This window comes from Festucalex cinctus, chromosome 1 (genome assembly GCF_051991245.1).
Source record: "Festucalex cinctus isolate MCC-2025b chromosome 1, RoL_Fcin_1.0, whole genome shotgun sequence".
Lineage (NCBI taxonomy): Eukaryota > Metazoa > Chordata > Actinopteri > Syngnathiformes > Syngnathidae > Festucalex > Festucalex cinctus.
In genome coordinates this window covers 43,314,164-43,330,265 of record NC_135411.1, presented here as the reverse complement: position 1 = coordinate 43,330,265, position 16,102 = coordinate 43,314,164, and the positions used below count along the sequence as shown (strand labels likewise).

Sequence of the window (16,102 nt, the reverse complement as noted above, 5' to 3'; positions counted from 1 at the left end):
CAAAGAATTTGGACATATAAAAACATTATTATTATTATTATTATTATTATTATTATTATTAGCCGTAGTAGTAGTAGTAGTAGTAGTAGTAGTAGTAGTATACAAAGAATTCAAATTACCGGTATGTCCAGTTTGTGAATATTTATGTCCCAGTCACGCACGTCTCACTCCATAATGGCAGAAAACATAATGTTCTACCACTGCCAATTACAGCAATCATAATAATAAAATAAATAAATACATTCTTGATATATGGTGATTTGTGGCACATATTCACCCAAATATGTCATTTGTGGAGAGTCCTTGCACAGACGGTGATGAGAAATACAATCGTTGGCACTATTAATTACACTACTAGGAGAGCGTTTCTTGAGTGTGTCGCTATGACTTATCTTTTCTCTATAGCTGTCATGGTGCTTGCAGAGTTGTGAAATACCGTACTGGTTCTTGGTGGAACAGAATCGTCAATAAATCATTCCTCATGGCGGCCTTTTTTTTTTTTTTTTTTTTTTTTGGCAGATCTTCAGCTATTTCAACCAGCGTCAGTCTTGTCAAACCCCGAACGAGTTCCAGGCTAGGGATGTGGACTCTTGCTAAAATGCTAAAAAGTTCATTGTGAAGTGTGCACCGCGGCACCTACAAAATAAAAGCCAAAACACATTCCAGCTGTCAAGACACCTTTATTGTAAAGAGGTGCAACAACAACAGTGCCTCTGTGTGCAAATGACATTTTCTAATGTAATTTTACTAATGTAAGCTTATTTTGAGCCTTGAAACTAATAAATCAATTGTAAGGCAACACATTTCACATACAATCATGATATTGGCCTTTCAAATATGGGGAAAATCATTTGCTAGATTACTTCGTTATGAAAGGAACAGAGTTACCAACACCACATCGTTAGATTAAACACCATTGTTCCCAACACTGGTTATGAATCACTGTTTACTTTTGTATTGTCACTTTTTGAAAATGCTACTAAAGATTTGTTATGTTAGTTAATTAAATATGTGTGGCTTTTGTATCAAAGAGCTTTGCAGACAGTTAACAGAGGCTGCACTAATTGGAAGAAGGCTGACTAATGTTATTAGGTTTGTTCATCTAGCTCACCTGGGATTAGTGATTATTTGGAAGCATTTTGTATTTGTTTTCCATATACCAGTAAAAAGGAAGAAATGAATTCATTGTTTTCTTCTCCTACAGTGCCCCCCAGGGTTGAGTCCTATGAAGGATGGAAGTGGGTGCTATGACCACCACATTGGCATTGATTGCTCTGATGGGTTCAATGGAGGCTGTGAGCAACTGTGTCTCCAGCAACTGGCTCCTTTGGAAGATGATCCAACTCTTTACAACATCCAGATGTTCTGTGGGTAAGTTGTTACTTTAATACTTTAATGATGATAATTGTATTTGTTATCGAGAAAAAATGGTTCCGGGGAAGGGTACAGGAAAATGCCTGCAGTTTTGAAGGTCCTACTGACCACAGTGGCCTCTCATGCACAAATTAAAGTTCCTAACCACCAGGAAACTTCCTAGACTTGGCTGCCCGTCTAAAGTGAGCAATTTGGAGCCAGTGGCTTTTGCTGGTAAGGTTACCAAGAACGCTATGGTCACTCTGTCAGAATGCCAGCATTTCTCTGTGGAAGGACAAGAACCATCTTTGTAATCCACCAATCAGCAAAAGGCAGATCTCAGCCCATCTGGAGTTTGCTGAAAGGCACCTGAAGGGCTCTTACACTGAGAGACAAAATGATGTGGTCTGATGAGACAAATATTGAACTTTTTGCACTAATGGAGGACATCATTTACCCAACACTTCTGTATAACCCCTGTTTCCTTCACCGACGTGTTCATTACGATCTGCACCAAACCAGAGTCTCTTCCCATCTGGAATGCTCAGAGCGACTTCATCTAGCTCTTTTCAGAACTAATCTTTCTCTTCTAGCTCACATCCTACACCCTAAAATCGGATTGGTCAAATCTACAAAAAAAAAAAAAAAAAAAAAAAAGGTCAATCTATGACCAATCTATTGGTTAATCAAGCCAATATGAGGTTAACCTACTAGAATGGTAGGTTTTTTTGACCAATCCATTTTTAGAGTGTACCTATAGTGCATAACCAATAATTACATTAAACGCACCATACGCAATTTCAAGTTTCAGCCTCATCACTCCATCTGACATTCTTTTAACTTCCAGGACATTAGTTCATCCCTAAAGATAACCCCTACTCCAATCCACCTCTCCTCCATCTTCGACTGTGGCGCCCACCGCCCTGTAGGTTAATGGTGCTCTTGGCGGTCGTTGTTAAACCGAGCCGCAACCGATGCAGTATTCTGAATGAATGGATGGATGGCTGTATAAATGCTCATAATCGTTTCGTAAGTTTTAAGTTGGATGCCTTTCCAGACGCAACCCGGCCTATGCATTTACCCTGGCTTGGAATCGGCCGACAGTTTGCAATGGCTTGTGCCCTCCATAGGGCTGCAATAGACTCATACGACAGACACAACTTGAACATTTTACATTGATATTTTGTCTGTGGAACATAACCCACATTGATGATCTCCTCAGGTTTTCTTTTCACATGTGAACATTGTGCATATTTATGAAAGTCTAAAGTAGAGATGTCAAGACTTGAAGGTAAACATGTACAACTTTGTATAGCTCTGAATGTTTCTGTAGATACCTCTCACTCATGCAGGGCTTGTAATCCTCAAAGGTTGAGAAGGAGATAAATGAAGTCCTTAGTTGTTAAGTATTATTCATCCAAAAGGTCAATTCAGTTCTTAACAACCAAAAATGCAAGATTTTATTTATTTATTCATTCATTAGTATAATGCTGGATGTTGATATGTATGTGTATATATATATGTGTATGTATATATATAAAATGAAACAAAGCTTCATGCATAAATACAACAGTCTATATGATACTGTGACAGGTCAGCATTAGTATAAACATTAGGGCAAGCCTGTATGAATAAGTATATAGTTTATGTAAAACAGCATGCATGCTTAACCTTTGTATCCTCAAATGTACTTTATTATCCTTTGGAGACCATTGTGATAAAAATGAACATGCACAAGCCAGCTGCTATAAAATCATCACACTGGACATCAATTTTCTTAATTATTTTTTCATAAATTACTTTCACTTCAGACCTGTTAAACTAGCAACATTAAATGTGCTTTTTAGCCCTTCAATTGTCAGTATTATTGTTGAATTATTGAGTTTTCAAATGAAAGTAAACATGAACATTGAATTATTTTATTGTTATTATAGTAGTTTTGGTGGTGATTAGAGTATTGGATTGGATATGCCAAAGATTAGGAACAAAATTGATTTGACTGCTTTAATGTGTTTTATGTAGTTCCAAATATTCCCTCTTGGACACCTTTGGCGCCACAAATGGAGATGCACAAAACATGCAATCATTATACATCTATTTTTTTCTTCTTCTTCTTTTGAATCTCTTTGCCATTATTATACACAGCCATGCAACACCAGCATTTCATTTAAATGGGACATAGTGATAAATGCTATTTATTTATTTTTTCAAGTTTCATTTTTTTTTCTATTTGTTCCTATTAATTTACAAAAATAGTAAGATCTTGTATATTTTTTTTATGAAAACCTGGAAAGAATACGACTACAATAATAATAATAATAATAATATTAATAATAATAATAATAATAATAATAAATGCTGCTATTTATCATCATCATCATCATTATTATTACTACTATTATTATTAACAGTAAAATGTTTTCTAGCTGTATTGAATGCAACACCAGCATTTCATTTAAATGGGACATAGTGATAAATGCTATTTATTTATTTTTTCAAGTTTCATTTTTTTTTCTATTTGTTCCTATTAATTTACAAAAATAGTAAGATCTTGTCTATTTTTTTTATGAAAACCTGGAAAGAATACGACTACAATAATAATAATAATAATAATAATAAATGCTGCTATTTATTATTATCATCATCATCATCATTATTATTACTACTATTATTATTAACAGTAAAATGTTTTCTAGCTGTATTGAAGACTACAAGCGGGGGCCAGATGGAAGATCATGCCTGCCATTATCGGATGCCTGTTCAGACGGGATAGACTGTGGGGAAGCCACAGACATTCCCGCTAACCAAACTGTGTTCGGAGACCTTTTTTACGGCTACAACAATCACACCAAAGAGAGCACCTCTGGACAAATCCTCAAGGCCACATTCAGGTAAACTGCTCGTGAAGTCGAGCACTCTGGATTGTTCTAATAATTGCATCCCTGGAAGGAAAATGCAGTATGATGCATTTTGTTGATGTTTGTTTGCTTGTTTGTTATTGATTAGATGCACTTTATGCGGGGGAAGATTTTTACAGTCTGTAATTGTTGAGAGAATCATTGGGTGGCAATCATTGGTATTGTTATCAAACAGCACTAGTATTCTTTCTTGACTCAGTCTCTGGGTGAGTTAGGATGACAGATGGCCGATGGTAACAAGACTTACAGTAAGCAACCTAGGACGATTAGCTCAGATCCTGCAGCCTTAATTTGATGGACTCCAGTTGGCTCATTACGTGACTGACACCTACGATTGCCGCAGGTTGTGCTGCTAAATTTAGGGAGTACAAAAGATGGTACACCCAGTGCATCAAATTGGGCTTATCATCTCACTTTTTGAGGAGCTGAGTAAGTGTAAGGTGTATTTCCAAATGTTTCCCTGGAAGCAACTTGGTGTCTTCGGGCAGTTACCCAAGAGCTCACTCACTCTGTTTCACAATTTTCTGAAAATGACAAAAATCACAGTGCCAAAGGGATCGGGTAATGACCGTCGTGCCTCACCTGATTTCTGGATTTGGTTCATGTGACTGACATTCCCAAGCTGAGCCCTTCGGCACTGCGATATCACATTCAGTCTATAGCCAGTGGCAAAATGGCCGCTCCCCGATGGTTAAAAATAGGTGGATTTTGCTGTTTAATTCATTTTCCATAAATGCAAAATTAATCTGAATACCATGTTTAGACTAGTGGAGGTGCAAAGAACATAATATTGTAAAGAAAATGTTTGACTTGACTTCTCTCTCAAGATGAAAATTAATTAAAGCTGATAGGAAAAAATAATAATTTCGTATATTGATGTTTGTTAGGCTTCTCTCTCACCAAGTCAAACATCTGAAACGACCATTCCATTAACTCTGTGCGGTGGATGTAAAGTCAAACAAGGATATGATGGTGTTCCATGTTTGGATGATATATGAGAGTCATTTTAGTCTTGCTAATTATTATTGTCCACATGCTGCAATTATTTACACAGGAGGCCAGAAGGTCATCAAGGTCATCGGCTACCAAAGTCATGGGGTGCTTACATTATATTACCGAAAAGCAAACACCCATTGAAAAGTGGAGTTGCAGAAAGAGAGAATGAGTGAATGCAAGAGAGAGAAAGAGAGAAACGGAGAGACCAAGACCTTTAACTGATAATCTAATGATCTAGTAGTTCAACTACATAAAAAAACATACGGTATAAAATTAATACAGTTTGCTAGGACTACATGAAAACAACAACACTGTGATTTAGAAATAAAGAAGAAGAGTGTGGGATTTTACTTTATGTAAAACTAAAATAAAACTAAACTAAAGTAAAATAAAAAAATATATGGTGCTTTGTTGCACAAATTAAAGCAAATTCTTCTATGTTAGATATAATTTATATATAAAGTATACAAATGAAAATTTGGTGAAAATTTGGCCTGAACTTCAAGCTGAATCAAAGTCCACACCTTGTATTCAGACAATAGCCCTAATGTGTGTGGTTAATGTGGGAATATTGACCAAAACAAGTTCAGCCATTATTGACTTAAGTTCAAAGATGTTGGTGGCAAATAAATAGAAGTCGCACGTCCTGCCTTGCATCTTCGATGAAGGTCAATGGTAACAAATGTGTAACAGCATTGTGTCTTTATTAAAATGAGCTGTTAGCCCTTGAGACAAATTGTTTGAGAAAGAGGACAGATGGAAAGATAGCAAGAAAACCTCTCTGTGATGTTTGCTTGGCATCTCTTCAAAGGCCAATACCCCTGTGTTCTGGAGTTGCACAAAACATCTGTCTCTGTCTTTCAGTGATGATCAAAAGATGATATATATACATATATATTTTACATTATTTTATGATATGACTTTTTTAAAAGGTGGTGGAGTTGTGGCCTTACAATTGAGTAAAAGTTTTCATACATCAGAATGGAAAAAATTCACAATGTCTTACATTTCGGTTTAGTTCTATAAACCAGGCAATGTTACACAAATCCACATTTGTGTTAATTGTAAGTCAAAACAAGTCAGTTTTTACATGCTAATCTTTTATTCATCTGAGACAAATGGCTTTTGTAGTGAGAATTGATTTGTTCCGTGGCCCCACCAAGTGTTTCCATTAGGCTATTAAGAGCAACAAGAACATGCAAGTGAGCAAAATAGAAGCACTGAGTCGTGTGAGCATGTGCCTTTTGGCGTGGCAAACATATGGCATGGGTAATTTGGCTCATACATGCAGGAACCCCAAATCAAAATGTAGACCTTTTGCACATGATGTCACAGCCTTCATGGGAACGCCCCCTCGTAGACACCAAAATAAACACTTGCATCTATTGAAACCGTTGAAACTTGTGACACGTATAGTCCTGTATCTAATTGATTATCTTCTAAAATGGTCACATCTTGCTGTGCGGTAGCTTGTACTTGTACTAATAGACAAAGGTATAAGAGGAACTTGGCTTTTTATCACATACCTGCTGATGACGATACAGTAGAAGACGGATGGATAGCAAGTGAAAGGACTGGCAGCCCTCAAAATATTCACAGATTTGCAGCAATCATTTTTTACGGGGTTAGTAGATCACCACTCATATTTTACTAGCAAACATACACAAACAAAGATTGCAACAAAGGTGTCGAATTACAACACTGTGCTTCAAATCACATCAACAAGCCAAATGATTAACATCCACTCCAATGGCACATACACAGACTGCACTTTTAGTTCCATATGCATTCAATATACGACAAAATGTGTAAAAAAAAAAAAAAAAAAAAAAAGCAGTCTAAAACGCTTAAGCCCCTCTCCCACTGAGTTACGAACATTGCTGAATGCTGCGAAAGTTGAATTTGCCAGAGTTCGACAGGGTTCAGAATATGTCGCATTTGTGTTCATAATTATTCGTAGTTATTGGTAGTTGTCGCCAGGAAATTTTTAACATGTCAATCAATTGTTTCGCCAACACATTTGCTCATAATCCCGTCGGAATTCATCGTAATTTGTCATAAATGTGTCGGCAAAGTTCTTTCCGAGGTCCCATTCATAATTTCACTCTGACGACCATATAGCCTACTACCGTGAGAGAGTGCTTGTGTTGATGCGGTGCGCTCTCTGTTTGGAGAAGCACACGCATTGAAATTATATTTCAAAAACAAAAAACAAAAAGCTATCTTACAAACATGTGTTGAACATATTTTCTACTTTGTATTTCATGTTTCACAAGTGCTCAATGTGCCCCCGCCCACCACGGGCAGCACTGCAAGCCAGTGATATTCCTCCAAAACGCAGAAAGATGTTGCCGTGCGGACATAAGGATATATTATAGAGCCTTAAAATATCGATGGCAAAAAAAAAAAAAAAACGTGTCAAAATGATGACATATCATGTATGCTGTCATATTGGACTATTGTGCAGCGCGCCATCATGATGATGTGGTGAGCATGCAGGGGACAACACGGCCCGGAATTTTTGGACTTATTTCCTGGTTTATATTTTGCTATGAAAACGCCTATGGCATAGTCAAGTATTGACATTATTTCGATAGCACTCCTGCATCTCAGGGTGCATGCATAGGCTATTCTTCCTTCAGAAAGAAGTGGTGGTGGGGGGTAGACATTTGTGGACACGCAGCCAACCCGTGTTATGTGCGCTACCGGTCCGTTATGGTGGCATTACGAATGAAAAGCCTCACTGATTGTCAACAAAATTTATGGATACATGTGCCAAAATCCAAATCTCGCAGTGTTTTATATTTATTATTGTTATTAATTGTTCACATCGTGATGGCTCGACCCTGTTTGCCTGGAGCAAAACATTATGTCACTTTATGTCCAAAAAACATGACTGATTGTCCACAAAATGTATGAGTACATGTGCAGACGTGTGATAATCATAGTCTGGAAATATTAAAACAAAACTCACAATATTTTGGATGATTTTCAAAAGTGTTATGCATTATTATTATTATTATTATTATTATTATTATTATTATTATTATTATTTATATTACTATTATTGCTATTATTATTATTATTATTATTATTATTATTATTATATGAATGTTCGGCAGTGCTTCCGTCTTAAATAGTAATAAACATATTGCGAGTTTCGTTCTAATATTTTTAGGCTATGATTAACAAATGTCTACATGTACTCACATATTTTGGGGACAATCAGTTTTCCCGATTTTCATTCATGCCACCGTGCATGGAACGGTAGTTGGCTGTATGTCGCACTGCAGTCACTTCTGCTATCAAATGTCTTTATTTTCCCTTTCTTTCTCGAAGAAAGAATATGAAACCTGAGATGGAGTGATATCTAAATTATGGCTATGCTTGACAACGCCATAATCATTTTTATAGCACACAGGAAATGTGTCCAAAATGAACAGGGTCATGTTGCTTGCATGCAAACGCGTCACAGTGAAGAGTGATTGGACAAAAATGTCCAATAATTACATCTTCTAATAAAAGGGAAAAATAATCATTTTAATCTGTTGTGTGGGTCAATTTTAGGTTAATTCGTGCATTGTCTCAAATGTCCCTTTACATCGCAAACATGTCTATGTCACAAAATGACAGGAGCGACAACCTCATATTTTGCAAATTCAACATTCACAGTGTTCGGCAATGTTCGTAACTCTGTGAGAGAGGGGCTTAAATGTACAAAATCTTAAGATGGCTTAATGTTACAAAACTACGAGCAATCGCCACCAAAATTCACATTCACATCTAGACATATGTCCACTCTGAAAATATCAAAATAATTACCACCAACATTCGCCAATCAAAATTCATGATTGGTCGTAGTTTTCTAGCATTAAGCCATGTTTTGTTTTTTTATGTTTTTTTAAATTACATTTTTTTTAAATTACATTAAGTGCTTTAAACTGTCCCTAGTTTTTGATAACATTGAGCCACATTAAGCTTTTTCCACAGTGAACATAAATATGTATATACTTCAGTTACATGATAAACAAGTTTTACCTTTAGGTATCTCGTCTTCCTGGGGTGTATTTCACAAAGCAGGTTAGTGAGAAACCTGGGTAAAGAAACCCTGAAAATTGGGAAAGTCATTTCAGAAAGGGAGGTAACTGAAACCAGAGGATAAGAGGGAACCGTAGCCTGCTTTATATATATAAAAAAAAGGTCATTTAAGCTCTCGGTCGGTTACCATAGTAACATGGTCCCTCAACCTAACCTGGTCGATAGCAGGTTTGTCACAATGAACCTCAAATTTTTCCCTGTACCCGCCTCCTTTCAGCCACACACGATAATTCATATCCTCATTCTTTTGCGTAAATATGCCTGTAGTCTACAGAGTAAAGTCCACTTTTGTGACGAACATAGTATGTCATTTTGACAATGAACCAATTGATGAAGGTGCCGCTTAATTGTGCAGGGAATTAAATATTTGTCGCGAGAATGTAGACCACGTATATCTGGCATTTCGCACAATTACCTTATTGAGCGGGACAGTTTCAGATTACAGTCCATCATCTACATGCACAACTTAATCGGTCCTTACATTTGCAACATTCCCAGACGTAGTCATATGCGCTCACATCGGAGCAGTATTGCGCTCCATTTTTTTCATGTTTCCCGTTTGAATAATGTTTTTACATTTCGTCTAAGTGTTTTATATTTGATAATACATCAAGTGAACCGAAAATGCAGAGGGGCATATTCAATAAAGGTTTGCGTCGCCTTTGCACAGTGCTAAACGGTAAAAATGGACCAATCCGGATGGATCCGGGAGTGCCTAATTCACTAAACACGCGCAGATGGGGAAATCTGTCACTAAGTGCGCTGCCAACCAGATTGCGCCATGGTGCGCCGGTGTTATTTGGGCGTATGTAAATTAGGTAATTTGCACACATTTGACGCAAAATATGGCCACCCCAATGCAAATGAGACTCATTGATATACAGCGTCTAATTCACTAACGCCAGCATAAATAGCCACATGTAGTTTGCGTGACGCAAATAACGTTTATGGAAGGCATGTAATAACCTGCCGCAACCTCGATCCCGGGATCATGACAGAAGTGCATGCCATTTGCGGCACAACATGATCACGCAGAGAGGAGAGAGAGTGAGTGAGTGAGTGAGTGAGTGAGTGAGAGAGAGAGAGATTTTTCTATGTTGGTTTAGGACACATAACGTAACCCGGGCTGATCGGCAATGATGGGGAGGCATTTTACGATCATTTTTAAGTGCCAGATACTGTACGCCCACGCCAACCTCTGAAAATACATTTAAAAAAAATAATCGCACCAATAATTTATACTTTATGAATGAATGAATGATGCCGTCCTCGTCCTCTCTGCTCTGTACTGCTTAATGGCTCTATAATCACTTACTCTCGGTCCAACCTCGCTTTCTGATAATGTCATCTTTCTCGCAACTGTTACTATAACAACCATGTTCTTGGCGCAAATCCATTGCCATGTGTGGTAAAGTGAAGTAATGGAGAACAACTTGCAGACAACTTCAAAGAATTTATGGTTCACCATCCAGCATCTCAGAAAGGGGAAGCACTGCTGACCTTAACTCAGGACAGTGTGATTGAGTGGAGGTAATATTGTTGAAGGCCCACTTAAAACAACACACATATATATATATATATATATATATATATATATATATATATATATATATATATATATATATATATATATATATATACATACACACACAGTGGAACCTCTACTTACGAACGTCTCTTCATACGAAATTTTCGAGTTACGAAGCTCCTCAACAGGAAAATATTGCCTCTTGTTACGAAAGAAATTTCTAGATACGAAAGGTAAAAATACATTACCGAACGCAACATACTTTCGGCTATGGCTATTTCATATCATAGGTATCTATGAGCATAAATACTAGATCGGTGTTTGTGCATCCTTCTGGCATCCCATTGTCTAAGAGGAACCTCTACCATAGGTATCTATGAGCGTATACTAGATCGGTGTCTATACAGCGTCCTCATCATTCATCCCGCGGCCCATGAGGTGTTCCGATAGTTTTTCGTAAATGTATGAACTAACGGCCAACAAATTTGTGCAAACATTCAAACAATTGGTGATTGATGAAGGCACAGTAAGTTTTTAATTGCGACGAGACGGGCCTTTTTTTAAAAAAAAAGATGCCTCGCCATAACGGAAGTTTCCATGAAGTTTCAGAATTTGTTTAAAAGAATCGCACAGAAAAAGTGTTCACTTGTCGGGCATTTGCTCACTAAGATGATGTTTGCATTGGACATTAACGAAGGATTTAAAAAAAATAAAAAAATAAAAAAATAAACATCCATGGATCAGTTCTTTACAAAACACCAGGCAAAAAAAAAAAAAACACTTCTGAGGGAGGAGAACATGAACCAGAGGGCAAAAAAACGATGAGGACAGCAGTTAAAAAGGTAAATGACCACCATTTTTAGTCTTTACTCTATTCTTTGTTATTTACATTATGCACAACTCTCATTTATTGTGCAATAATCTAATTGTAACATGTATTTGTTTTGATGCATTTTTATGCTTTATAAAACATTTATGTCTGAAATTTGGGAGGCTTGGAACGGATTAGGGCATTTACATGGAAAATGCGTCTCTACTTACAAAATCTTCTACTTAAGAACTTTCTTCCAGAACCAATTAATTTCGTAAGTAGAGGTACCACTGTGTGTGTATATATATATATATATACATATATATATATATATATATATATATATATATATATATATATATATATATATATATATATATATATATATATATATATATATATATATTAGGGGTGGGGATCTCTGACATGAGGCTGATTCGATATGTATCTCGATACACAAGTTGCGATTCGATTGAAAAACGATTATCATTCAGAACAGAACGGTTCGATACGGTTCGATTAAGTTTGGGAACGATACAATTTTCGATTCGATACGATTAATTTCAATATTCAAAACTTATAGTGACATTTGTTGCTTGTAAACATTAATCTTAAAACACCACAAATTTTTACAGTATCTACAAATGTGTTAAAAAAGAACAACAACAATGTCTTCTATATTTTTATATATTGAATCAATTATTTAAATGTACCGGAACAAAGGGCTGGGCGATATGACTGAAAAATGTATCAGTTTAAATATTTATTAGTTGTTATTGAGAGTTATAATTGTTTTTTGTTTTTTTGTTTTTAATTCAAAATAAGGATCGGGAAAACAAAAGGCTGATAATTCAATTTAAAATATAAATATTTAACCTTTAAAAAGACACCAACACAATTGAACAGAAAATGTCCACATTGTGAAGTATTTCAGAAACATAAATTTAAGACATGACATAAACCAGCCAAAAGAAATATGAAGCCACCTTATGGAACAATAAATCTATCAAACACATTTTAACCACTTAATATATCCAAAAATATTTCCAAAAGTGCCCTTCCCTTTTTATCAACAATTTTTGTTTTTAACAATTTTTGTTTTTCTTTGCCATCACATTCATTTTTGGTTAATGTATGTATGATATCTTTTTTGTTTTTTAAATCTGAGACACGATGATGACCACGGAATCACTACGGTTTGTTTTGTTTTTTGGGCTGTCGTTCATTTTGAGTTTGATGACGTAATTGCGGGCACGTCTCATTTCCCTGCTGCTCATGCTAATTGTGTACATTGACAGGGAGCCACAAACTGAGAAATGAGATACTTGCAGTGTGCTTTTAGCATAGCTGGTGTGTTGGCTGTGGGACATACCTGTGTCGTTTGAATCCATGCATTGGATCGTCACGGGAGTTATTCTTTTTGGCTCGCGCGCAGTACCAACGCCGGCCCGGGACATACAAGTGCACCGAGAGGACTCGATAGCCATGGGAAATACCGAGATGTACGGCACCGGCTTCTGCTAACTGTCTCCATTTGCATGTTGTCACTCGTTGTGCGCGACTGCGCGCGAGCGCGCGTGCCGTGTCGCGACCACGCCGTTGACGGTAGGCGGAAAAAAAAGGTGCGTAACGTCTTTGCATTATGTTTACAACATCCGGGGAATGAAGCGTCTCTGAGCGCTACTTTGCTAGCTCTCTGTAAACACGGAAGTAGCTTGCATAGTGCTGCTACTGAAATGTAAACAAAACAAGTAGAGCACGGTGCAGAACTCTTGCTATTGTTATGAAAACCATAAAGCCTCACTCGCAACCGATTCACAGCAACGCGATATCCGGTCCACAGCTTGACAAGCAATGTATCTAAGGATTCCCGGCGGATTTTGTATCGGTTGACAAGTCTGCTGCCGATATGGCCGTTTAGCTCCCCTTGACGACCGATGGTTCAGTCGAATCGGTTTTTGTCCCACCCCTAATATACATATCGACTATATATATATATATATATATATATATATATATATATATATATATATATATATATATATATATATATATATTAGGAAGCGGAGGGGATTTTTGAGGTGTGCTCTCCTTCCTGTGGGGTTGAGGTCACCGAGGTGTAGTTTTTTGTTTGTTTTTTGTCATTGAATATCACAATTTTGATTATTGATACTTATTTGCTTTAGTGTTGAGATTGTATTTTATTCACTGAGTAATTAAATCAGGCAAAATGCTGTGGGAAAGGTAGGATAAAATACTAATAGCGCTGCACAAGCACCCCCAACCAAAACCCTAACCCACCTCTTTTGACAAACTTGGGTGCAGCAGTTGGCAGACAGAACTACTTCTGACACTGATAATTAAATATTTATAAGTGGTGATTTATTTTATTTTATTTTTTTCAATTTATTGCTGTATGCTGATCATGAAAAATGGCGGGTTCTGTGTTGTCAGATGTCTATGAACATAAGTTGTACTGAGACAGACACTAATGGAGGACACCAAATAAATTGAGTTCAACTGAGAGTCACTCTTGGCAACAAAATAATAGCAATATGATATCATGATTGAAAGAAAAAGATGAGTCATATTGCCGCAAAGGATTCCACTTGACAAATTACGTGGCTTAATGGAATACTTGTTGAAAATCAAAATGCCTCTGCATAATTGCTATTCAGTATTGATTTCCTGTTTAGATGCAAAAAATATTGTTTGAAAACTGCACTTTAATTTAATGGAGTATGCTGTCATCACCTTTTGAAATGACTTCATGATTAAAATTCATGAAACAAGTTGAGAAACTGTTGTTGTTGTTTTTTTTTTTGTTTTGTTTTTTTGCACAAACAGATCTGAAGCACCAGGGTCAAAGGTCTAGCATTTAAATATTTTTTTCTTTTCTTCAAAAATACAGTTCTATACTACTATGTTAAAGGTGACATGCCACAATATATTTTTTTGTATAATGTTTGACAGCCATTCAGTGGATTTGCAAGATAAGTAGGATTGAAAATGAGCAGGATTTCCTTTTCCCAAGCTATTTTCATTGGTAAAAAATAACTGATTTACAATCTGATTTCTTATTAATATTAAAAAATATTCAATATGTAATTAAGATGTGCTCTGATTGTGTCTCTTAACTGTTCTCTCTGATTTCATATGGAAAATAGCTTTCCTCTGATTGATCTACTGATATGTGGGCTTTAATTCAGTATGTTGTGTTTGGCACATTTCATGGAGGAGGGCAACACAGCCACACATAGACACAGGTCACAGTCCACTCTGGTATTTGTACGGTATACCAGTGTTCCAGGACAGATTAACTGCCTGGGGTTAAAGTGTCGTAAAGTGACCTAGGACAGATTAATCCCCAGGGGTTAAGACATCAATCACATCCTTTAAGAAAATGGATGGATGGATAAAATAGCAGATTATTGATTGCTGAATTTTGGGGGAAGCGGGGGTAATCTATCCTTGGGTGGTATCTGTCCTACGACGCTTTAACCCCTGGGTTAAAGTGTCGGGAGGGTTAACCTGTCCTGTTTCACCTGCATCTTTTTTTATTTTTAATTCTGAGTATATCATACACTGAGAACCAGCTGCATAAACTGTAGCGATAATTGGGTCGTCTTTTGGACGAATTAATAATCTGGACGTTACAGAGGTAAATTGAATTTACCTCGATAACCTCTGGGGCACCACGTTGTTTTTGCTTTGGGTTAGCAGGAGCAAACAACGACCAAAATCCTTTCATCAGTCATTGATAATCTAAAGTCGCCACACTCGATATTCAGTGGTTCGTTGTACTAACAAAAGAATAATAATCCACTCGGAAACACAGATGACTTAGGCGGAATACAGTTCATAAAACATGCATTTATTCACGATTGCTACACTACAGAATCAAAATACTGCCTATCTAACTATTCTACCGTCAGAAGAAAAAAACTAAATAAAGCGAATGAAAATAAGGAAGGAATGCGAATGAATGAGGAAATAAGGAAAAGAGAAATTTGACCTGCCAGATCTGTGAGATGTTTCAAACGTAAGTTGCACGCAGTGGTACCAATTTGGGAATCAAATGCAGACTTACGAGTATCGTTTGCGTCGAACGAGCAGAAAGGTCTTCAAAAAAAAGGGGAAAAAGTAGTCAATGTTCGTTCCAAAAAGGCAAGAAAATAAAATTTAAAAAAAAATTATTCCACAGGTGAGCACGGGAAAGCCCCTCGCGGGCCTGGCGTAGTTGCGCGGCTCGTGCCTTGATTGGTCGGCGATCCGGCGAGGTTGATTCTCGCCAAGGTTGGTTTGCTGGGCAGCTGTCCGAGTTCAGGTGTTGCAGCTCGGTCAGTACGCGACTGCGTACGGGGAAGGCCAGCCGTTGGAGGTGCGTTGGCACTGCGG

At 37.0% G+C, this 16,102-nt stretch overlaps 1 protein-coding gene across 7 annotated transcripts in view; it reads left to right on the top strand.

Annotated features, from left to right (window-relative positions):
- Positions 1 to 16,102, top strand: part of astn1 (astrotactin 1) — a 372,478-nt gene that overhangs the window by 147,965 nt on the left and 208,411 nt on the right. For all 7 annotated transcript variants that reach the window (XM_077536498.1, XM_077536523.1, XM_077536516.1 and 4 more), the window contains exons 13-14: positions 1,205 to 1,371; positions 4,050 to 4,244. In XM_077536498.1, coding sequence (XP_077392624.1) covers positions 1,205 to 1,371; positions 4,050 to 4,244 — 362 coding nt within the window. The remainder of the gene's footprint in view (positions 1 to 1,204; positions 1,372 to 4,049; positions 4,245 to 16,102) is intronic.